At 41.7% G+C, this 25,417-nt stretch overlaps 1 protein-coding gene across 6 annotated transcripts in view; it reads right to left on the bottom strand.

The window, feature by feature from the left end:
* Positions 1-3,015: 3,015 nt before the first annotated feature.
* Positions 3,016-25,417, bottom strand: part of PTPRG (protein tyrosine phosphatase receptor type G) — a 584,867-nt gene continuing 562,465 nt past the window's right edge. For all 6 annotated transcript variants that reach the window (XM_073350970.1, XM_073350965.1, XM_073350966.1 and 3 more), the window contains 9 exons: positions 25,084-25,219; positions 24,580-24,726; positions 19,989-20,082; positions 18,943-19,019; positions 18,349-18,477; positions 15,865-16,011; positions 13,717-13,859; positions 9,945-10,080; positions 3,016-8,374 (listed from right to left, as the gene is read on the bottom strand). In XM_073350970.1, the coding sequence (XP_073207071.1) occupies positions 8,228-8,374; positions 9,945-10,080; positions 13,717-13,859; positions 15,865-16,011; positions 18,349-18,477; positions 18,943-19,019; positions 19,989-20,082; positions 24,580-24,726; positions 25,084-25,219 (1,156 nt within the window). In that variant the 3' untranslated portion in view covers positions 3,016-8,227. The remainder of the gene's footprint in view (positions 8,375-9,944; positions 10,081-13,716; positions 13,860-15,864; positions 16,012-18,348; positions 18,478-18,942; positions 19,020-19,988; positions 20,083-24,579; positions 24,727-25,083; positions 25,220-25,417) is intronic.

Below are 25,417 nucleotides of genomic sequence, written 5' to 3'. Positions count from 1 at the left end.
ATATTCCCCTCACCTATTTGCAGAAGCCGTGGGATAAGCTGGCTTCTTAATGCTTAAAGTGATGGAAAAGAAGCTTCTCAACTGTGCCAACCTGCACTCTGTGATCCCCAGTGGGGCATGGCCTTGGAGTTAATTCACCACAAGGAATCCTTCTCTAGCTGGTGGAATTGTTTCTGCAGAGGACACGCTGGTTGGCAGCTCTGTTCGCCTTTACTGTGCCAGCCAGGGCAGGTTTTGTTCTAAGGCATTAAATGATGAAAGAGAAAAATCTCAGATGCTAATCCGAGTTCAGGAAGAAAAATACCCAGAGGTTGATCCTGTGTGTTGCTGAACGTCCCATCAGATGGTAGGTGATGATCAGACCGAAGAAGCCACAAACTATTGTTTCAGGATGTTCTCTTCCAATTGGTCTTTTGCTGGGGCAGCCCAGCAAGCACTAATTGCAGGGCATGGCCCACTTCTACAGGACAATCAGGAAGCCCATTCCCTCTAGCAGAGTAACCACCCTGGCAGCCTCTTTACAAGTGAGGCTTTCTCAGACAGACCGTTGGTCCTAGTCCGCAGACTGGCGGAGAGAGCGATAGCCAGGACATCTCCGCTGTTCCCTAACCTAGTGATCAAGTTGGTCATCTGAGGCATAGCTTTCCTCACTCAGCAAGGGGGCTGAAGAATCCCATGGCCTCCCAGAGACAGGGTCTGCACAGAGCCACGCAGACTTCTGCTGATGTGTTACCGTCTTAAATGGCTACACAATATTAAGTGTATGTACAGAATAGAGATCAGGTCACCTGCAGCTGAAATGCATTAGCACAAAATAACTCTGCTCAGCTGTTTAGGAGCAGAACTGAAGAACACCATCGGGAGAGTTAGGCAAATGGAGTTGAATTACCCACACTGGAATTTGGTCAATACGCGATCCAGGAAAGATTGGTTTGTGAAATGTCGCTTCTTAAAGCATTACAGAGTCAGAAAGACAAGACAAGCATGGACTGGCAACAGGCAGGAAACAGAAATCACGAGTGATTTTACAGCCGGTGTTGACATCCCAGCGCAGCAAGCATTGCATGGTGCTCGATGTGGCTAAGTAATAGGGTTAAGACACTACGCACTTATCAGAATTATTTTTACATTGAAACTATTTTACCTTAATCTCATTTCAGAAGAATGGCACTATTATTTGTGACTGCTAGGAGGTGCTGGAATTTTTAAAGGCAAACCTCATTAGCTTCTTATGACAAGAAGTTGGGATTTCCTGATGCTGGCAATTAATTCAGGCTTAACATTACTAGTGGGAAGTGTTGGTAAATCACTGCTTGTGGGGCCAAAGTATTACTGTGTGTTTCCGATTTTCATAAGTTTCTGCAGACATTTTTCATACAGAACGTGAATGCAAAAACGGTAACATTCTTGCACAACACTTTCCTTTCTAATACTCCCAGCATCACCCTGGTTTTTTCACATAATCTGGTAGCACAAGATGCGCTGAACTATAAAGGGTACAAGGGATTCCACAACACAACTGGGTCACCAGTCTAAGGCTCAATACTGAATTTGATTAGGAGATGGATAACTAGAAGAAAAGGGTCCACTTTCTCTCTCTGCACCACACGGCCAGCCCAGTTTACCTTGTATCCTGGTATACTTTGTTTGCATGATGTGTGTGCAGATCTGGCTGTGAGTCAGGTTTCCACAACAGTGCTTCTGTCACATATTCAAACTATAACTTGTCCAGATGGGTCTCTGTTTAGCATTTGTTGTCTGTCATGTGTCTTATTCCATCTGTTCAATTTGGGATGGACTGCCTAGCCATTTTCTAGCCAAAGAGACAATATAGCATGATAGTGACTGAGATTAGCATTATGGGGCAAATGCCACAGCTGTTTCTAAAATTCCAGGCTCCAAACAGCATTGCTGAGATACAAGCCTGATCTTACATTTCAGGTCCTCTGCTATTTACTGCTTTTCACCACTCTGACATGAAACGGGGGCTTTGTGCCACCATTTCTTCTCTTACCTGTGACTTACAGTCACAAGTTGTATGTAGCTCACCAACAGATGCTGCAGCATTCTGTCGCAGCTTAGGGCAGGTGTGACCAGGTGTCAGGAGACCTGGGCTTTATTCCCAACTCTGCCGCTACTTCACAACCCCTCTGTTTTTCAGTCTCCCCCTCTCTAGACTACTGAAATACAAATGTTTGAGGTGTAAAATTCAGCAATTCAGAACCCCAGAGTCCTAAAAAGCTGTTAACTAACTGGGCTTTGAAAATGTCAGTCAGTAATTGTAGTTTATGCATGTGATTTCTCTGGATGAGAGATGTTGACATAGGAACCAGCCTGGTGCTTGCATCTGAAGCTGCCAACATAATTTTTAACCTCTGTGGCAACAGAACAGCTGCAATATCTATACAGCAGGTACTAATGTACTATAATCTACAACTGCCAGGAGTGGAACTGCCGGAGATTGTCCCCAGAAGCCCAAGAGATTGCTCCACGACCATTAAAAAGGTGGCACATGCACTGAATAGATACAAGCAGCAGAGAAGAGGAAATACTGAAATGGTTGCAAAAGGTGCACAACCCCCAGCTCCACTAATGGGAACCATTGGCTACAACTATGCGTGTGCATGTGTGATCTTAAAAACATTCCACCTACTTTTTTTATTTTAAAAAGATATTTTGAAGCCGAAACAACCATTAGCCATAAGGAAAGAGCGTAGTGCTGGGCCGGAGCTTGAAGTCCTTACACTCTGAGTCTGCCAACACATACATTAATTCACTCACATGTCCAGTCTCATTGACCTCAATAGGACTAGTCACATGAGTGAAGTTACTCAGGGGTGCAGGGATTTGCTGAATCAGGACCCTTATTCTTTCTCACTGAAGTCAATGGAGATTTTATCTGAGTAGGGATTACAGGATCAGGGCCTTCAGCAGACGAACACTCCTCCTCTAATGAAATATACACCTAAACTTTGGTATTTTGTACAAATCTGGTAGAAATAACAAAGAAGTCTGTAAAATACATCAAAAACCATACTTTATTTTATGTATAGCAATACAATTTACATATTAAATAACACTATAATAGAATGATTTGATATAGTTTTAAACATAACAAAAAGGAGATTTTCAAGTTACAAAAAAACCAAAACCCAAAACAAACAAAAAACCCCCTAAAACCAAAAACAAAACAAAAAGCAATCAAAAAATAACTTCCCAAAACCAAACACCAATTCTCTCCCCTCCCCCCGGAATGGATCAATGAGACGAACTTCTCCAATGGCTGACTAAGTCTAATTCCTATTGCACACACACTGACAATGGAATTGAAAGAAAATCCAACTTTCACAATCACTGCCCCCAAAGAAAAAACATGTGTTGAATTCTTTTTGGAATGTGATGATCGTGTTTCACTACTTCAATACACAGAAAGTATGTCTTCACATGTCCACCACAAAAAAACTATGAAGGAGTTGAAACTAGAAAAAAATTAGCTTTATATGAAAATATAAAATTCTATGATTATATACCATAGATACAAAGTTCCCAGAAGATGCTTACCCAAGCAACAAAATATTTACAGTTTTAAGGATTTCTGCTATTTCAAAATGAAGGAAAAGGAACTATGAGTAGATGTGAATGCTTAGTTCTTTAGAAACAATGGCTGCTTGCTAGTTTCAAACGTTCTAACAAAACAAACAAACAAAGAAGTCACTACCCCAAATGTTGGAGAGTTGTGACATTTTATAAAATTGACTATCTCCTCTTTTGGAGACATGCTTATTCTTAAAACTCAAGACATTTTTCTTGAAATTAATTATCTTCTGTAGAAAATGCTTCCCTTTGCAAATATTTAACAAAAATACTAAAAACAGTTTAACAGCAAAGATAAAGTCGAGGCCAAATCTCTTCATTACAGTTCCTTCTCTTCCTCTCTCCATTTTGTGTGCCTTCTCCTTAGATAAGCAAAGTCAATGAAGTTTACATTGTTAGAATGGCAACAAAGAGAGAAAGTGGGGGAAATAAAAGCAATGCAGTGGACTAACAATTATGCCTTTTTGCCTTCATATAAAAATTCACTGGCACCATTTGAACATAAACTTCAGAACACAGGAGTTGATGGCAGAAGAGAATGAATTTGAGAGCATGACTGCAAAATATTTTAGACTCCTACATTTTATTATTTTTTCTTTAAATTAAGATTTTTTTTTCTGAGAATTAGTAATAGGTATCTTTGGTAAAAACTGATATCTATATTTTAACTTTCAAATAAAATGCATCTGTTGAAAAAAACAGAAAAGGATGAACAACAAGGCAGCTGTGCTGTGTCATTAGAAAGGTTGTTTTTCTAGTGTTCCAACAGATCACTCTGAGGGAAGCAATTCAAGCAATCAGGTATTTGAAAAAGGATTGAAACCTTGCTGATCCAGTAAATAAATCCAGTAACACAGAATGGATCCACAGGAGAGGAATAAAAGATCAGAAGCAAACACAAAGAATAAACTTTAGCCTTTTTTTTTTTTTTTCCAAAAGTCATATTTAGAAACAGAAATGTTAAGGACAAATGAATGAAGGTCCAGAACGAAGGTTCTTTAGCCCTGGGTCCTGCACACACTTGTTCAATGTGTTTAACTGGACACGTGCGAATAGTGCCACTGACTTTAACAGAACGACTCACGTGTGTAAAGTTTAACGTGTTGGTAAGTGTCTGACGGATCGGGGCTTTAGACGGAGAATGCCACTGATTTTTGGATGTTGTTAACAGAGAGCAGCTTTTGCAGAAATTCTTGGTCATTACTAAGGACTCCGTTCATAAAAGCCCTGTACTTCTCTCGCCTGGTCTCCCGGCCGAATACCCTTATAAAAGATGGGGAAATAACATTTTCTAGAAAGCGTGTGTGCACACACACCCGAAAACACACACACTCATTTGCAATCCATTATTCCCCTTTCCCTTTAGCGCAAGTGGTGAGGACCATTGTTTACAGCCAAGCAATGCTTAAATTCCTCCTAATTTGCAGACTTGCACATCCTTCGAGAATTTCCAATGTGTGAAAGGCATCACAACTATATTGTAATAACGATTGAAATGTCATCACAACGTGTGTAGGGGCAGAGTGGTGACAGCAAAAATGTGCCAGTTTGTTGCCCTGCACGTGTGGGACTTGATTTTGGTGAGACAGACAAATGCCAGCATCTCAGCATACCTCTCTGAGTAAGGATCTGTTAACATATGTTCAGTCACACGCAGCCCCAGGGAAACAGGTGCAAATCTTGTTAAGTCAGTAGAATTGCAGCTGCTTGAATGAATGAATTTGGCCCATGCACTCTTATTTCTGACCTTTGCATGGAACTCCTATCCCCACCCACCCTCACGGACAACATGACATTGCCATCCTGCTGGCTATTTCACAGTTGAACATAATAGTAATACACTTCTTGATTCCCATGAGAAAAAAAAGCAAGGGAAAAGTCAAGACATCCATCACAGTTATTTCCCCATGGGTTAAGCCCTGTGTAAGTGTTTCAGGTATGGGAGAATGCTTATACAAATGCATGGGTTTCAAAAACATTCATCAACATTCAGCCCTGTTCCCATATGTCATCTGACTTTAAAAAAAAATGGCACAAATGTAAGGAACCAGCCCAAGAAGAGCGGGGCAGTGTCTCATTAAAACAGTCCACTTCCACTCTGCTTCTGCCTCCCCCAAACCACACTGAAATGAAGAGTAACTTATTACTAAATGGACTGAACAAATTCAACTCTCTAAATACCTCTGTTAATCTGCAAGCCATTTTGTTCTTGCCAGGACCTGAATTATATCCCCCCCAGGAACTCAAATCTTTCAGATGTGAGCTGATCAGTCTTTCCGTGCCAAGAGCTGGAATTTCCCGGTGCAGCGGCCATTGCCAGCAATGGGTGCACTGAAGCGTCCGGCACCAGCGCAGACTGGCAAATTAACTTCGCTTGGAAGGCTCTCAGCCCCAGCCTACGCAGTGTGGACAGCAATACTTGAAATGTGCTTGAAGGATTCCTGTTTTTGAAGAGATTGGAAAGCCAATCTGAACTCTTAGCAGATTAGACTGGCTGACCCCTGAGTGCTGAGCTGCCTAATGCTAGCTATTGATGGGCGCTCCACAGCACTAGCGCTGAAGGGTTATTCTGAGTCATCTTGACATTTTTTTATTTGAATCAGTTCCTTGGTGCTGGACATGGGATTTTCTGATAGAAAACACGAACGTATTATGCATCGCTGTGTGGTATCAGCAGCTATTTTGGACCGCTAGTATCAAGAGGTTAAATAAATTCAGATAAATTCAAGGTAATGACATAGTTGTTACTGTTGAAATTTTTCAAATGCTTAGAAAACTGGATGAACCAGGTCTGTCAGCATGAAGAAATCTTTCCATCATTAAAAATAAAGGGCCAGCTGCTCTGCCTGTGTAACGTAGCATAGCTGCATTCAGATCAGTGAAGCTACACTGATTTACACCAACTGAAGTTCACTTAAATGTCCTTTCGTATGAAAATGCACAGAATCACTAGTTTATCTCTAACCCGCCAGAAACCCAAATTAATAATTCAACCAAAGAAGTGGGTTTGCCTGTCAGATGCTTACATCCGAGTGAGGGTGTATTGAAAACAGGAAGAAAACCCATGGTTTTACATGTAAGTGAAAAATATGCTGTAATATTTTGACAGCAAGTCCTGAAACATTACAGTGCCCTTTTTGTTTGGTTGGAATTTAAAACTAATGAAAATAAATCTCTATATAAGGGATAATGCCTTTAAATCTACACCAAACATCCAAACTATCAAATTAACACATCCAATTTTAGAGCAAACCATACCTATTTAGCAAAGCTGTTATGGACGTGCTTAGCTTTAAGCAGTTGCTTAAGGGTTTTGCTAGACAGGGATGGACTTAAGTACTTTGCTCAACTGGGATCAAAATACACAAGATTAGGGAACCAATGAGGGATTACACCTAAGTGCTCAAGATAACAACACTGTTTAAATAACGTAATTTGGGGAAAATGTTTGATTTATGTGGGAGGGAGAATGGAATCAAGAGGTTTGTACTAAATAATTAGTTTGGCAAAAAATAAAAGCGGAAGAATGTACTTTTATAGGTAGTTATTTTTATTAGTTTGCTTCACCAGTAAATATGGATCAGTACTTTATGTTTTAGCACTAAAATATGAAAATTACACACCTGTAAAAATGGCATCTAACAGTTATGAAATTAAGAAACGCCTGTCTTCGCCATGTGACATACCATTAGGTGTGAGGTCCTGTTCAAGAAATAGTAAGGAAATTAATGTGTTTAAAAGATTGAATAGCTTAGTAATGTAAAATATTGCTACCTTCATGTGTCTGAAAACAGACCTATTTTAGATTGTAGCAGAGTTTTCACTGAATTCGCTATGATGAAAATAAAAAATAACACACTTTCCCATATGGTGGTTTTAAAATCTAAAACTGACATTTTTATTCTGAATAATTGGGGAAGCTTTGAAGCTGTAATGTCAAAATCCGTGACTGTGTCCCAGGTATGAGTTGTTCTTTACGTTTTTTGAATGTAATTTTATGTGTTCCATGTGAAGCAATTCATAGGCCTCCAAGTATACAAAAGCAGAATCTGAAACAATACAAAAGCAATTGTTTCAGCTCCATGAGGCTATTCTACCTTCACTGTAGCTAGTAATCACCTGCCACATTGTATCAAGAAAGGATGAATATTGCTTATCCACTGAACTGGAATACAGAAGACCTACAACAATTAAAATTAAAGCAATAAATATTAGGAGTCTGAAGGGGTGCAGTATTTCTTGTAGAAAGAATCTATCTGGTCTAGCATTCAAGATTTAAGATTCAAGGGTCACTGTAGTTAACAAAACTTCACTGCATTTAAACTAAAAAGTAACGTTTGCTGTCATGGAATGTCAGGGCTTGCTTTTGTAGTAGAATATTATAGGCAGTAACACTGATCATATAGTGCAAACTAGAGAAAATGGTGGTACGCTGTGTGAAAGAAACAGAGGTGCGAATGCTCAGTAGGCTACCATTAAGACATAAAATGGCAAAAAATAAATATAAAAACTTTTATCAGTGTAAAAAAGTAATTGGGTTATTGTATAACCTAGAGTCTGGCAAAAAAGGCCTCAAAAAAGTTCACTCCGTCTTCAGAAGTTCTACAAATGAAGTGCCTTTTCAAGATTCCAATTAGACAAGAGACTCCATGCTTTCTGCAGGATCCGGTTCATCACTGACCATCACAGCGCCATTTTTGTCCAGTGTCATGGGACCATTTCCATTTTCCTTAGTGCTCACCAAGCTTAGCATTGCTTTATAAAGAAACTGGTACTGTTCCTGGAATGAAAAGGACAAATGGTTTCAATCCCCATGCTGTTTAAGAGAATGCATTTCTGCTTTGCATTTTCAGTGTAGCTGGTCATGAAGAGTCATCAGAATGAACCCATTATTTTAACATGAAATGCATGGGGCCAGTAAAACCACCAATATGAGTATAATTGGTAAATGTGGTCAAGAAATTCAGTAACAGATCATGCTCAACTAATGTACTTCATAGGCATGCTGCCATGTTTTCAAATTCTTATAGAATATTTATTTACTTTCATCTTGCTGTCTTCTCTACCCAGTCAATGCTACCATATCAAGCCAGTATTTAAACTATAGAGTTAAAATCCTCCCATATTCAGAGGACATAACAAGCAATTGTTGTTAACACGTGAAAGCATTAAGATGTTACAGAGTAGGAAGCAGTAGGTTTGTCAGTTTTGTCAGTTTAATTCATACAAATCTGGATCCTAAAGATAGCAAAGAAGACTATCTGGTGAGCAACCAAACACAGCACATGTAATACTGCCTTATATTCAGGGTGACTCAGGGTGACTCTTACAGGAACTGATCCAGTGTTGTCTGGAGTCTTCCCACTGATTTCAAAGGCATTGGGTCAGGCCAGAAATGCACTTGTGAAGTACATTATGTAACGTGCAAGAAACTGTACGGCTTATCAGGGTAAACTTAAGAAGCCCTCTGCTAACTTTCTAGTAATCAGGGCTTCCTTCCAGTTACACCATTTTCTTTTTTCCTCCTTCATTTCATTGTTATGTGTACCTTTAACAACACTGTAAAATTTATGCGCAATGACTATGTAAAATGACAGTCAGAATGGCGGTGATTTCATGATCTTTGTGTATATTGGCTCTGAGAATATAAACAGACACTAACTACAGATGTCGGGCTAGATTCTCAGATGGCACCTTGGGGGCAGGAGTGGGTGAAGAAGACAGTTATGGCTCCCTGATTCTGGGTCTTAGTCTGGGGGTTACTCTGAACTACATCAACTGGCTATGGTTAGATAGGGTGACTAGACAGCAACTGTGCAAAAATGGGACAGGTGGTGGAGGGTAATAGGAGCCTATATAAGAAAAAGTCCCAAAAAACAGGACTGTCCCTATAAAAATGGGACATCTGGTCACCCTTTGGTTAGGGACGACCAGACAAAGACAGCTGAAGTGAAGTGCGTTATGTCCCAGTCTCCCCTCTGTCCCCTATGCTGGGACTGTGTCTATACCCATGGGGGACTCTGACATGTTTTCAGTGCAGAGGGAGTGGAGTGACTCCCAGAATCAGGCCCATTATTTCACTAGGGCTCCCTCTCTTTGGTTCTGCTGAAGCTGTAGTAGCACTGGGTTGGGATTATTTTCTGAATGTGCTTAATGTACTGAGAGCCTGTGTGGGAGCCTCGGAGATGCATGAAAACACAAACAGGCCCATTAAGCAACTTCCATTGCTTGGCAGTAGAGGCAACAAGGCTTGGTAATGGACACCATGTTGTGTGCGTGTTTTAATTCAAGTTTTACTTGTCAGCACAAGCCTTATAAGGATCAGTTTTATCCTCCACTGAAAGACTTACAATGTCTGTAAATACTCCAGGCCGCATAAGATTGATCATCTTTGCCACTTGGAAAACATCGACAGCATTTTCATTCTCCAGTTGTTGGGACAGGGTGGTCAGGGCACACAGCGTTCCGGCTGACACAGCTCCATACCTGCAAACCACAACACTGTCACGGTCAGATGTACAGAGGTGAACCTGGGCGCCTTGGCAAATTGCCACGGAGCTTTGATTCAGGCTTATTCAAGTGCTATAGACACCGTTTTCTTTATTTTTTATAAATACTGAATGCTCTACTCTATATGGGCGAAGAAGTCATTTTTAGCCATTTTAATGGAAAAGCAGCACTAACCATATACGGGCTATTTTGAGCTAACTGTGGTTTCCAATTTAAAGAACCATATCAACAAAATAATGTGAACCATTTAAAAATACCCTGCTTGGACTGCACAAAAGCAGAGTTAAATTTCACATGCTGTTTGCGTAGAAGCGTTTCCATTATGTTGGAGTGTATTTTACAGTACATTTGTGGGAACTCAAGCAAATCACAAGCCATTACAACCAAAACGAACGTAGTTCTTCCTCTCCCTCTGACAATTAGGTAAGACCGTCGAAGGCTATGTCTGCACTACGCACCTTTCAGCAACGCAGCTGTGTGGCTACAGCCATGCTGCTAAAAGGTGTGCAGCATAGCCACTGTTTGTTGGCAGGAGAGAGCCTCCCCACCAACAAAAAACTTCCCCCCCCAAAGAGCGGCAGTAGCTTTGACAGCAAGAGAGCTCTCCCGCCGACAAAGCGCTGTTCACATCGGCGCTTTTCATTGGCAAAACTTTTGTCAATCGGGGGTTGGGGGGGTGTTTCACACCCCTAAAGGACAAAAGTTTTGCCAATGAAAGTCCAGTGTAAACAAAGCCTAAGATGGATACTAAGTGCCCAAGAGTCAATGACAAACATCTCATTAACACCCTTCAATTGAGCTAGGGCTTGTTTGTAGGCAAAAGGCTGCACTTCTGGGTGTGGCTCAAATATAAAGGCGTTCAAGAAATGCTACTGATACCGATTCACTGGAGGCACCCAATCAGAAATTTAGCAATGGCCTGTGACCTGCGGGCAACGCAGAATCTGTTTGTGAGATACCAGAGTCAGGTCAAATGTCTGTGCCAGGATTGCTGGTATGGAGCAAGCTCCAGCCATGTCCATGCCCATAGCAACAAACCCATGGCAAAGAAACGCAAAGACTATGTTAAAAGAATGTTAAGAACTCAAGCCAACCTTGACTCTGCTTCCCCTTCTATGTTTGTATTGTGATACAGTCTTTAACAACAGGATTACATGCTATTATTTCCACAGGATCGCTGCCTCATTGTAATATGACTAAACACAACACTGCTTCGGTGATTTCCAAAGATAACTGCAAACGGAATTTAGTCAAAAGTGAGGCACCTCGCCTCAGGGCTTGTCTACACTACTGCTCGTGGTCAAACTAAGATACGCAACTTCAGCTACCTGAATAGCGTAGCTGAAGTCGACGTACTTAGATCTACTTACTGCGGTGTCTTCACTGCGGTAAGTCAACAGCTGACGCTCTCCCATCGACTCCACGTGCACTTCTCATTCTGGTGGGGTACCAGAATCAACGGGAGAGCGCTCAATGGTTGATTTATCGTGTCTAGTCTAGATGCGATAAATCGACCCCCGCTGGATCGATCGCTGCCTGCCGATCCGGTGGGTAGTGTAGACAAGCCCTCAGTCAGCATGGGCTTTGCCTTATTCACCTCTGAACTGCACACCAAACGAGGCATGGCTCGTTGTCCTTATGGGTTAAGGACAACATAGGTGCCTAAAGGGAGACACCTAAATGCCTATTTAAGGCACTAATGGGCTGATTTTTAGAGAGGCTGATTACCTACAGCGCTCAGTGTCCTGAATGGGAGCTGTTGTGTGCTCAACATCTCGGACAATCAGACCACAAAATCCTTAATTTGGTGCATAAATATAGGCAGCCAAAATTTGAAAATTTGGGTGTAAATTGTTAGTGTTTAACATGAGGTTTGTAGGTGGAGTTCCAGAACTTTTTAGAAATGTTTCTTCATCAAGTTGTCTACCAAGTACTTCCTAAATCCCACTTAAATTTAGTATTTGCAAATCCATACAATTGGGATTAATCTGCAGTTGTAATTATTAGTGGATTATTGGATGCGGCTGTTGCACATACTAAAGGGAGATTTTCATTTTCAGCTACATTTGCTCAGCCTCCAAATCAAAGGTGCAATACACATTATATGCTAGGCATAAAAATAAAAATCACTGACTACGACAAATAAACCAAAAAAGCAATTTACAGAAAAAAGTAACTCAGCGCTTTTAGAATCACAGTTTTGAGGATTTGTTTTGGGTTTTTTTTCTGGGAGGGTGGGAGGGGGGAGCCTAGCATGAAATACCCAAATCAATAATGGTTCTAATTTTGTAAAGCATAATCTTGAATAATGCAAGAGCAGCAAAACGGCACTACAGACTAGCCCAAGCATTAATATTAAAACTAGCCTCAAATTAATAAAAGCTGCCAAAACCCAACAGAGCTTACACTATGCATTAGTGAGGCAGAAAGGGAGAAAAACCACTTGCCCAGGCCCAAGTCACTCTTTGTAGGAGTTTGTCATGAGAAACTGTCGCAGTAGCAATACAGGGGACGTTAACGGAAAGGTTACTTTGCAGCAGCAGAATATTAACAGGCGATTTTACATCTCAGTCGTCAGCCTGACACTGAAATATCAGTGTATGGTAATGCTTTTGCAAAATAAGTAAGACCTCAAAGATTTCCCCATTAGCTCCAATGTATCTTGCTGCAACAGTGACTAAAGATCGTGGATGGTCTAATGGCTCTCACAACAGTTCTTCAAAGTGGTTCCCAGACTAAGAGTTTACCCTGCATGGGCTTCCTTGGGACTTAAGTGGTGCATAGTTCTTGTGCTGGTCCCCTGCACGGTGGTGAATTTCTCCCTCTGAAAAGAGCTGTTGTGGGGCTGTCAGGCACTAGGCTCTGCTTTACAACCAGCATCATCTATAATCAGCTGTTGAATTGTTACTGGGCACACAAACGTGTGGTTGCTTTGCAGAACTATTTGTTAGAAAGCAGCGACACCTCTTGCGGGGGTGGGTGTTTCCTTCTCATCCAGCTGATGTCAAGCTGGCTCCACAGAATGGTTGTAGGAACTGGGGAAAATAAACCCTCCATAAACAAACCTCAGCTTCTGTGGCACAAATGATCCTTGCTGAGCATCTTGAGAACCAGCGGAGCTGGACTTGTTCAATCCTACTTACATACTGTCGAAGTAAAGCCCTATGTGATAGGTGGCACATTAGACCTAAATTATTACAGGAGTCCTGGGAGTGGTTTTGAAACTGGTTTCATAAAAAAAAACAACTCTGGAGTCTGGTCTAAATTATGGCTCTCATGGGGTTTAAAGCCATTAGAATTTGGGGGCGGGGGGAGTTTCAGGGCGAGTTTCCCCAGTGCAGAGCAGTCCAACGTGCATGCAGAGCAGACCTCAGATTTTAGGGTCTGGCCTGAAAGCCCCAAACATAATAAACTGCGTTAAACTCAATTTATTTGCCTTTGAAGCATGATTGGGTGCAATTCAGGGAGCCTAAGTACTTTGATCCTGGTGCTTAGGCCATGAAAACCCATCCTCTCCAGAGAGGTGAGGACATTTTCCTCCATCTACACCCTTATCCAGCATAATATTTCTTTTACAACCTGTATGTAAATGAGAGAAGGCAGGTGACATACTCATCATGAACAATGGTGGGGCCATCCCTTGTTAAGGCCTCTTCCTTGATTACATTGATAAGTTCAAAGGTACTGCTTATAGGGGCATCTGGGTTTGGCCATTTGGGACACTGAAAGTGGCGTACTTCCAGAACGTAGTCATCCTGAAACGAAAAACCATCCTGTCATTAGCCATTTTAACTCCACATTCATACACTTAGGGATGCTGAGGCTTGATAGCGGGACATTCCTCCCCATTCTGCCCGTCAATGAAAGAAACGAGAGGGGGCAGAAATGGAAACAGTATTCTCATCTCCCGGCAGGTCACTACGTAATACGTGGATGTGTGCATCATCCACACCTATGTGCAACTCTACTGTCGATGCGCCCCAGACCGCTGCGTATTCAGCTGTGCAGCAAGCTGACCAATCCTGGGACAGATAGGCTGGCACACAGGTGGGGGCCACAGAGGTGACACACAGCACTTTCTCCCAATCCTCTCTCTTGGTAGCTGACTACGGACCCTACGCTTCCCTCCCTCCCCGAGGGCGGCATTAACCATGGTGCTGCTCCTCCTACACAAGAAGAAAGCACAGCCAGGAACAAATCCCAGAATTGTTTCAAAGTCACCGGATCCTCTCTCTCTTTGAAGGGGTCCGTGGTGGGGAGAGGAAGTTGAGTCCTACTCTCTGTAGAGGCAAGTTAGATGGATGGTTCTCAACCTTTTTTCATTTGCAGGCCCCTGGAGGTGTGGACCCCTTTGGAAAGCACCGACATAGTCTGCGGACACCCAGGGGTCTGTGGATTACAGGTTCCAAGCCACTGTTCTATGGTAATGACAACCTTTCGCAAACCCTTTAGACATAGTCTGCAGACCCCCCAGGAGTGTGCAGATCACCGGCTGAGAACCACTGAGATAGATCACAGAGCTCTTGGTCCTGAAGCTCTCCGAGAGAACCAGGGTGTGTTGGTGTGTAGCATTTCTGGGTAGTCTTCCATAAATCTCTTTATGTCCGTGGTACAGCAAGTGCCTGTGTGATCCTTGCCCCTGCCTGCGTGATAACACAATGCTCCCCTCTCCCTAACTGCTATTGGGGGGAACCTCCTGCCTGCTGGACAGCGCTCCACTCCCTATCCCCTCTCCATTTCAGAGCCATCACTCAACAGCCTGCAGGCTGTGTAGCCCCTGTGAGATTCCACTAGTTGCCATTCAGCAACACAAAACCCTCCCTGGCACTGTGATGCAGAGGCAGGCAATGTGCATGCAGTGACCCCTTCTAGTCACCCCCTGTGGAGAGGGGAAGACATTATCCAGCCATGCCATGGCTCTGTAGTTGCCCACGCAGGAGTCAGTGAGATCTGGGTGAATGCAGAGCACAGCCAAGCTGTGCAGCTCTGGCATCTCAGAGGCACTAGGGAGCAGGTTTTGGCCCATACTAAATAATTTTGAATATAATGAAATATTTAATTGTTTAAATATTTTCCATTTCAATTCAGGGCCCACCTCCACATAGGTCTTTCTTAGTCCACTGGCCTCTTCAGCATCTCTAATATTCAAAGGGCAGCTGGTCAAACAAGAGAAGAGCGACCAAAGGTATCCATACTAAAAAGGCTACCAAAGGCTTGTAACAATATCTTCTTCCCTGCAGCTAAATACATCTGCCATTGTGATATCAGTCAAAGAGTAGGTGTTGTCGCTCAATATAAATGTGGTTCAGCAAATGCAGAGCCACCATCATCGCTTCAAAACAATTCATTTATAAAATCTGAATTTATAAAAGGGGAAATGGGACACTGCATCTCAGTGTCTTTTAAAAAATAAGTCAATCAACTACCGTGACTGCTGCATGAAAAACAAACCTCCTGACTTTGGAATCAGATAAGCAGAGATGAAATGCTCTAGCCTAGCCATCTAGAGAACTGGAATGCTGATAAGCAATCTTCTTGGAAGTGAAAGACTTGGAAAACTAACGTTTGGGGAGTGAGAAGGAAAAGGAACCGAGAGCAATATCCTTCCCCCTGTACCGGGCACACAGGCAATATATTTACAAGTAAATCCTCCTGAAAATCATTTGCAAACTCTGTCTTATTGCAAAGTTTAACTGAAGGCACTAACGTGTTAGGTGAAAGGCAGAGCCCAAATGCACCTATTGTGGGGGTTCACTTTACCTGGGTCGCTTCAAGGATAAAGTCATGGATGATAATTTGCTCTTCATTAGAGAGGCACAGTCTGTCTTTGCTGATTAGGGTCACGGTAAAGGCCTCACAGTTCATGGATTCCTCGCGACTTGGCCAGTATACAAACTCGTCTTCTGCCTGGGGGAATAAAACAAGCAGATCACCGCAGTCCTCCGAATAGCTTATTTTACACATGACTGAAAAATCCAGTGGATCCAAAAACTGATTTGATAGATAGATATGACCAGAAAGTGATCCTTAAAACTGTTTGTGTCTAAAAGAGATTTATTATAGTAGTCAGCAAGCCTCAAGTAATCCTTCCTGTGCCTCCCAAATAGTGCAAGTCTGTTTTTTAATTGGTTTCAGAGGGAAATGGTTATTTTAGTTAACTTACACTTAACCTTTATGTAGACACAAGCTTTCCCAGACTACACCACCTGCTGTCTACCCAGTACATTACTCCCTTTCTTTTGCAGTCAGGTCAGGTACCTGTTTAGAAACACGCAGTGAACTTTAGAAATTGTTTGCTATTGTCTTTAATTCCTATCTATCTTGGTCTCATCCAAACCTGATACTGTCAGGGGAGAGATTCTGACTGACTTTATTGTGCTTTGGATCAGAACACTGTAAGTTGTCATATCTAGGTGTTGAAATTTCATGAACTGAGAAAAAGAAACCCAAACATTCCTAACCCTGAGGAAAACAGCAGGTCAGCTTAATTCTCTGTAAACTTTAGGCTACAGCAAAAACCGTCTACGGAAGAAGCAAGGGTAAATTCTAAATAAAAAGAGCACAGTGATGGGGAAAAAAGGATTAAGAGTTTCAGTACTTTTAATAATAACCAGCTGTAGATTATACTATCAAGAAAATGGTTTTTGAAAAACAACTGTGCACCCTAAGTCACTGATCCAAAGGATGGAAGGAATAGTAGACCCAAGGGCCGTGCCTGTTCTTGGATTCAGGGACGTATGGCACACACCATCATAAGCACAGAAGCTAATTTAACATACTACATGGCATTGCTTGCCTGTGTCTCCGAGGACAAGATCAGGCAAATTGTTTTTCCTTCTGAAAAAAACATGAACCATTATCCTCTGCAGCTATGAATCGATTTTCTCCCTCTGTGGCCCAGGGCAAGACTTTCAATGATACTTAGGCTTCCAAGTGCTTATGTCTGTTTTGAAAACGGGACTTAGGCTCCCGTCACTCAGGTGCTTCTCGAAAGGTTGCCTTCAGTCTACAGAACGATATTCAAACAGTCCCTAATATCATTGATTGTTCCGTAGTAATTTCACCCTTCTTCCTCAGACTAAACTCACTCAGACACAGTAGTCAGTCTGCATTGTCATCTTTCTTTCAGCTCTGTATGTTCAGCTTCACCCACATTGACATTAAACATGTCACAAAGTTTGTGCCAAATTCCGGCGCCTGTTTCCAGGGCAACCCCCACCACCCTCAACACAACAGAGGCAGAATCTGGCACTATGTGTCCTTCCAAGATGATTTGCCTTCCAAGGTATTTTCCTATCAAGCCAAGTGTCACCTCTCCCAGTTATATCATAATCAGAACTGTTCAGCAGCATTGCTTCATTTTCACCAGACACTCTCTCTTTTCATCAATTCTTTTTGACTTGATAGTGCTTATCTGAACGCTCTTTCCCTGGGAATTCCTGCTGATCCCTTTAATCTCACCGCACTAAGGAAGAATATAAACATAGCAGCCCTCACAACCACTCTTTTCTTGTAACGAATACCATTATTTCCCTATCATTCTCAGCCACACTTTAGTCAGGCACATATGAGAAAAATCAACTGTTCAGACCTTAATGCCTTTCAGCACTCCTTCTTCTTCAGCATATGCGGGTTAACCTGAAAGCTATCATTAACCCTTCACCTGTCTCACCTCCAACACTTCAATTCTCCCTCTCTTTTATTTCCATTTATATCCCCATATACAACCACAACTGCTTTCCCCTTCAATCAGAAATAATGTATTTATCCTCTCTTTGATCTCCTTAACCTTAGGTCCCCCCGAGCAAACTAATAACTACACTCTTGTCTCTGTTACCACTTGCTGTCCTTAACCTTAGCCCCCGGCAAATGAATAACTTCATTGTTCCCATCCTTTCCATCACATGGGCCACAAACACATAGCACAGAGTCTTAAACTATCATTTTTGCTCTGCTCTGAGGAAGCTGTATGATTTCCTTCAGTGCATTAGGAATTCAGTCCAGGCAGGATACACTAGTTGAGGTTACCTTTCACCTACAGGAGGATACTATGATTTGAAAGAGAGCAACGACATGGTTGACAGTAACAAGCTTGCTGCATGAACCCAGATTTAAGTATATGGCTCAAAATTAGCTATATTTTCAATGGAAACATAACCAGCCTGCATGAGTGACCCAATTCCTGCACCCTGCTATGCTCAATAATTGAAGTATAGTACATACATAGTTAAGTGTTTAACTTACCAAGCTCTGGTTGTCTGGCAGCATGACAATGATCTGTGCATTGTGATCCCAGATCATTCGCCAGAAGTCTTTAGTTGTATGTGGAAGAGGATGCTGGGTTATGATGAACTCATTGCTCCTGTAGTAACCCTTATAAAGCAAAGACAAAACCACACCGTCCCTTATTGCACCGAGTACTTTTAAAGCCTGACATTTTATTTATAGGAACAGATAATGTTTTGACTACAGCTGAAAACATTCTGAACAACTTTAATTTTTTCCTGTGCTATTATTAATATTTCTACACAAACCATTTTCACTCTGAGTACATTTCCACTTCTCAGAGTCCCTGCTGTTTTCATTTACTCTTAATGCCAATATTTATTTGAGTGCATGTAATGGAAAAATTCATTCCATAAAAATGCTTTGCATAATTTAAATATTTTAGACAATGATATTTTATTAAAGATAGTTGAAAGTTTTACATTATGAAATGTGTTAAAACTTCATCTTTTATACTCAATCATTATATGCAAAATTAAGACAATTGTAGGAATCTGGTACTTAGCACCTTTCAGTTGATTTTGCTCTATATTTAAGTGCTGACTTTCTCACCATGATATAAGAGGCATTAATGTAATCAGTTCCCTTCATTCCAGGCAGTGGCGCGAGACCCACCCTAGCACGTTCAGCTATAAGATGAAAAAAATGATCACAGTCTGGTCATGGCATGGTGCAGAAAGCATGAATTTCTGAGATGACTTTAACAAATCAGATCTAACACAAATCCCATCTCCCCCAGCAGCAGGCCCGCACTTTAACTGTGATAAAGCATTGCCAGCCAAAGCAGAATATAAAATGAAAAGTTGTACAATATTCCTAAAAGGATGAAGTAATTTCAGGAATCAGATTTTACTATAGCAAAGATTTTCACAGCAGGCTGAATGATCAAATAACAGCCTATACAGTGATGGCAGGGGATTTCAGATAATTCTTGACTACAGTGTTCTATTTGCCTCCAGTTGCACACAAAACCATCTGATTTATTTTGCTTCTCCGGTCTTTTTCCAGCATTGCTTTATGACCATTTCGCTGACCTTGGGGCAAGCAGGCAGCTGTCTCCACAGCTGAGGCAATCCCTGTTGATTAGTCACCCAAGGACATACATAACTCCCTCAACACATTCTGTTTCCTCCGAAGAAATGTAGTTTATATTCAAAGTCCCCCAGTTTTTTTGGGGAGTGCTTGATACTGTGCTACTTACTGAGCCATCCAAATGTGGTAATTTACGCAGAGTAGCAACACTACCAAACAATCAACTTCAATTGCATTGCGAGATATTATCCGAGTACAGAGATGCAAACATGATTGCATTACTGTGATTTCCTAGATAAAAATTCTGCCCCACCCCACCCCATATAATTATTCAAAAACTTGAACTCTTCAGATTAACATTTTGCTTGGACAATGCATTATGCTGACACCATCACCAGGTCCTTTTGCTCAGTTTCACCATAGTAATTTCTAAAGACAAGATATCTTTGGCTGAACAAAACACAACCATTCTCCTTCCTGGCAGCTACGCCTCTTCATGCATAACCAACAGAATTCAACACAAAAAGTTACGCTAAGCAGTAATCAAACCAAAGAGTTGATCTTACATGGCACAACTGATGAGTTTCTGTTCTTCTCTTTGTTGCAGTCTTTCTGAGCACTGAAGCATTCCACATATTTAGCATTACACTGAGTAACCAGCTGAAAGAAAATAAGTAGAAACTGGTTTGACGAAGTTCTCATAGCCCTCAAAATGAAGAGGAAAGTTTTTCCTTGGCAGCTCCTAGAAAAATACACCACTGGAAGAACAAGCTGTATGGTCAGATTTGCTTAAAGTACTCAAAATGCCAATAGGAATCATCTTCTTCATAAAATATATGAATGCTTATTGGATACTAAGGTCTCCACAGATCTCAGCTTTGGCACATATCAACATGAAATTCCATTCCAAGTTGATTTTCACAGAACAGTCTAGATTTAGTTACTTTTGACAATTTATTCTGAAGCCCTGCAGGGATGTTTAGCCCAGTAGCAGGTCTCAGGGAAAAAAAAAACAACAAAAGCAAGCCTCTGTCTCTCTCTCCCTTTTTAAATTGAAACAAGCTCATGCCTAAGGAAGTTTATTTACTGCTGTGGCCTATTGTGAGCCCAAAATGCTTCCAGCTGAAACCAGCCATCTTGGGGCACCTTCTGCAGTCTGCCAGGTTCTCTTTGTGCCGCTTCTGTGGCACAGAATGAAGCTGAGGTGGCAGGAGATTTGTCCTGGAGTATCCCCCTGTGTGGGGAAAATCACCGCTAGTGCAAATCTGGTGAAGGTGGCTCTGGACTTTCTGGACCAGAACTCCACTGCTCAGTATAAGGGGAGGTAGGGAATGTGAAGCAGGCCGTCAGGGGGAGGACAGAGGGAGTGGCAGATCGAGGCTCCTTTATGCCTAATTCTCCACAGGGAGAAGTCAAAGCAGCTTTAATTTGTGCTGGGACCAGGTGGTGAAAAATCAGGGAATGGTGACTGGTATTTTGTCAGTGCCAACTCTCCGCTGAGCCGGAGCTCTGCTCCAGCCCAGTGGACAATCAAGCTCCTTATATCTGCTTCTGCAGGATTAAATACCCCGGAGGCATTTGAAGTTTGATGTACCTTATGGAAAAGGAAAGACAAAAGGGAAAGAAAATTGTGCAGATACACTGCACTCCTTTTGTACCATTATCCTCCTCTGAGAGCAGCGCTTCTGATGTTACACAGTTATTATATCAAGAGTAATTACAATGGGTCGATGCTGTTGGAAGCAAAAGTATGTTGTCAATATTGGAGCTGGTCCTAAACCTTGTTTTTCCCCGCCACAAAAATAATTTCAAATGAAAAATTTTCATTTTAAATTTTTTGTGGGAAAATTTCTAAACAAAATTAAATGAATATTTCACTTACATTTTGATTAAAAACTATGTTTTGATTTGGTTTTTGAAAAAACAATTTTTAAAAAAAATTTCAATTTTTTATTTTCTCCCTTTTCTCCTTTTTAATTTATTTTGCCAGCTAAAGCAATAGAATGAATGATGCTAAAGGGTATTGTTTTGTTTTTTCTTTCAATTTTTTTCCTCTATTTTTCCTTTTCCCACTCTAACTTTTCAAAACTTCCTCAACTTTGGAAGTTTCAGAGTGCCAGAGTTTCTTTTTACTCTTCTGTAATTTTTCCCAGAGATGGCGAAGATTTGAAATTTTGCAGAGTGGGGAAAAAGGTAAAAAGTGCATGGGAAAAGTGGAATAAAACCTGTACATTATTAATTTTATTGCTTTGAGTGGCAAAAAAGGAAAGAAGAAGGGGAACATTAAAATTTCAAATTCTCAAAAACTGAAATGAAAAGTTTTGAAATTTCTCACTAAAAAAAATTCAAAATTTAGCTGACAACATTTTCATGTGATTTTATATTCAACAAAACCCCATTTTTTAGCTGGAAAAGATTCTGGTTGAAAATTTTTGACCAGCTCTATTCATTAAAATATCAACAAGAGAATAGCAGTTTAGCAATCTCATTAAAGAGATCCCTCGATCAGATACACAATGGGCATTAAATTAAATGGGGCGGCACTGGTATATTCTGCCTAACGATCGATTTGGCTCTCTACATGTATGTAGAGGCAGAGGCAGATTACGCTATTGTGGGGCCCTGGGCCAGAGCAAGTGGGGGCCCCGCTTCACCCCTTTTGCCTGCAGGCCCCTTCCCGTTCCTGCTGCAGATCGGGGTCTGGGCGTGGGGGTAGCAGGGCAAGCCCCGGTGCCGTGACCCCGCTCTCCAGCAGGAGCGCCGGACAGGCAGAGTGGGTCGGGGCAGTGCCCATTTTTCCAGGGGTCCCCAATTGGCTGGGGCTCCTGAGCACAGACCCTGTTGGCCCAGTGGCTAATCCTCCACTGTGTGGAGGTTCTAGCCACGTGATAAACGGTTGTACCTTGGGACAAACTGCAGAACCTTGTGATAAAATACCATTTAGCATCCTTGATTACCAGACCTGCACTATCCCATCCCCATCAGGGCTATTACAAACCTCTGAACATCTTGAAACAGCCACCATTTAAAAAAGAAAAAAAAACCCTATAAGACAAAGCTTTCCCCCTTCGCTCAGAACTCTCACTCCAGAACCAAGTGCTGTGTCCCCCATTTGCCAATTAATCCTTCTCTACTGATATTCCAAACCTCTAAGTAACATCAAAGAGCTGCCAATATTCACCCAGGGCAAAATTTTCAAATATATAAAAGTGATGTAGGCCTGGTCTACACTTACGTTGGTTTCAGAGTAGCAGCCGTGTTAGTCTGTATTCGCAAAAAGAAAAGGAGTACTTGTGGCACCTTAGAGACTAACCAATTTATTTGAGCATGAGCTTTCGTGAGCTACAGCTCACTTCATCGGCTGCATCGGCGAGAAAGGCAGCTGTGTCCACCCTTGTCACTGCACTCTGTAGCTACATGCAGCAGCGAAAGGCTCCAGTGGGGAGAGACAGTGGGGAAAGAAGCTGCTCCCCCTACCAGAGCCTTTTCCTGCTGCCGGAGCCTTTCACTATGGTGAGGACAAGCTCTGGCAGGGAGACATTACACTGCTAAAAATAGAGAGCAGTGCAGGATGTAAATCCTAGGGTTCAGGTGTAGGGCATGCTACTTGCCTAAGCCATACCTCACTGTCTACACTGCTGTTTACACCCGTGCTAGCTGGGCATGCGGTGTCTATGCTTCACCTGCTGTCCTAGTGTAGACATACCTTTAGGAGCTAAAGTCCCAATTTCAAAAGCTCCTAACTTACTGGTACCTAACTTACTGAAGTGTTTTGGTAAATCGCAGTAGGTGCCTATGTGCTTTTTTAGGTGCTTTCATCCCTTTATACATCTGGCCCTTAGGAGTCTCATTGGGACATAGGCTTCTAAGCATCTAAGTCACTTTTTAAAATGGGACTTAGGTGGCTAAGACACTTAGGGTATGTCTACACTAAAAAATAAACCACCTGCAGCTGGCCCCGGTCAGCTGACTCAGGCTTGTGGGGCTATAAAATTGCAGTGTAGACATTTGGACTCATGCTGTAGTCTGGGATCTGAGACAGTGCAAGCAGGGAGGGTCCCAGAACCCAGGCTCCAGCCCAAGCCCAAATGTCCACACAATAATTTATAGCCCCGAAACCCAAGCCCCATGACCCTGAGTCAGCTGACCTGGGCCAGCTGTGGTTGTTGTACTGCATTGTAGACATACCCTTCAGTATTTCTGAATTTGTTGCCATCACTCTCTAAAAAACATTTTTATAGTTATTATTTACCACTTGGAAAAAATCTCAACATTTTTCTGTGCTGATTTTTTTCTCCTCGTGCAATTTTTTTTATTTGGTTGTTAAGCACCTGAATGCTACAGAAACCCAGAGTCTCACCAGGGAATTCAGGAAATGGGCTATTCACTTTTTGAATCATTTGGCACCTGGTTTAATTTGTTTAACGAGTTCATGTCTTTAGCTGGTATTTGTCTGAGGGAGTTTATCTGTGAAAACAGGGTCTGCACAGATTCACCTAACGACACACAGTAACACAAAGTAGTTTTAAATGTGTATCTAAAATGTAATCAGAAAATCTTAAATGGCTGGAGGCTTTTAATTCTTAAATGTGGGAAAACAGCAAACTTTTTAAATGATGAAAATTATCTGTAATGTATTCCTGGAAAAGCGACAGCTGTAACAGCTGGGTTTTTTTTTAGAGTCTCAAGAAAACTAATTTATCCCGTATGTACAATACTGACATTTTTAATTGTGCTAACAACAACCATTTCCATTTGTTTTAACTGGAGATGGGTCTGAGACACCAAGTTTGGATCCTGATCTAGATCGAAAACTAATCAAATCTAAGGAGTGTTTGGATTCACCATTTTGGTTCAAGCTCCTTACAGAATGAGGGGTCAGCAGCATAGTTCAAATGAGTGCCCAACTCTCTCTTCACACCAGTTTTACCCTAGTATAACTCCATTGACTTCAATAGCATTAGTCCTGATTTACATCACTGTAACTAAGGGTGTTCAATCTGAAACTTGCCCAAAATTCAGGGGTGCTTGGACCCAGCGTTTTGGTTCAGGTTCCTCTAGTTCTGCCGATTAGATACGATAGCAAAGACTCTCCATGTGATAAAAGATCGGGAGCTGTGGGGGTGAAATCACTCCTGATGCCTGATAAACCTTTACCTTGAATTGTTTCTCTAGTCGTGTCTTTCCTCCTATTCCAGGTATAAGAATGGTGTTAACATAACTATGCAGCTGGTTTGCAGATACTTCAGTCTCCTTCCCAAGGATGGCTTCCAGCAAGGCATCATGAATAAAAATGTACTGCTCCTAGAAAGGCCAGAGCAAGCAGTTTAAGAGTTAGGAGACAATTACACGGAGCAGAGTCATAAATGAAGGCGGACAGCACACTGAAGGAAATAGTTACATTTCCTTTTTACAGCAAGCTCACTCTATAAATACTGCTCAGACTGGAGTATACATTCACGAGTATAATCTCAACAACACTTAAGAAGTCAAGGGAGGAATCAAAAGTTTCTGGTCTTGAAAAAAGACATTCCAAGTCACCAAAACGCCAGCTGAAACGTATTCCACATTGAGAGAGAGGTAACTGAAAAACCTATTTCTTTTTTGATCGCATCATAAAAACGAACACTGCTTTGAATTCAGTATCACTCCAGCCTTTACCTCTGTTTGAACGAGGTAGTTGCGCTGTGTCCTGATGTGTTTCAGGAAACCCAGGACATTAACTGTGCTTTTGTCTTTTATCTGCTGCAGCATGCTGTCTATCACAATGTAGGTCCCCGTTCTGCCCACACCAGCACTGCAAAGGACAGGAAAGAAACCCTGATAATTCCGCTGTATGAAATTAAATGTTAGCAATGGCAAAACAGAGTTCCTACATTTCTGTCCCCAAATTTTATTAGAACACCTTGACCCTCCTGATCATTAAAGCCCTTAAATAACATGTTACATGCATTCTAGGATTTTAATCACATGAAAATGTGTGCTTATTTTAGCT

This window comes from Lepidochelys kempii, chromosome 7, assembly GCF_965140265.1.
Source record: "Lepidochelys kempii isolate rLepKem1 chromosome 7, rLepKem1.hap2, whole genome shotgun sequence".
Classification (NCBI taxonomy): domain Eukaryota; kingdom Metazoa; phylum Chordata; order Testudines; family Cheloniidae; genus Lepidochelys; species Lepidochelys kempii.
The sequence above is the reverse complement of the archived record's forward strand: the minus strand, read 5'-3'. Positions and strand labels throughout refer to the sequence as shown.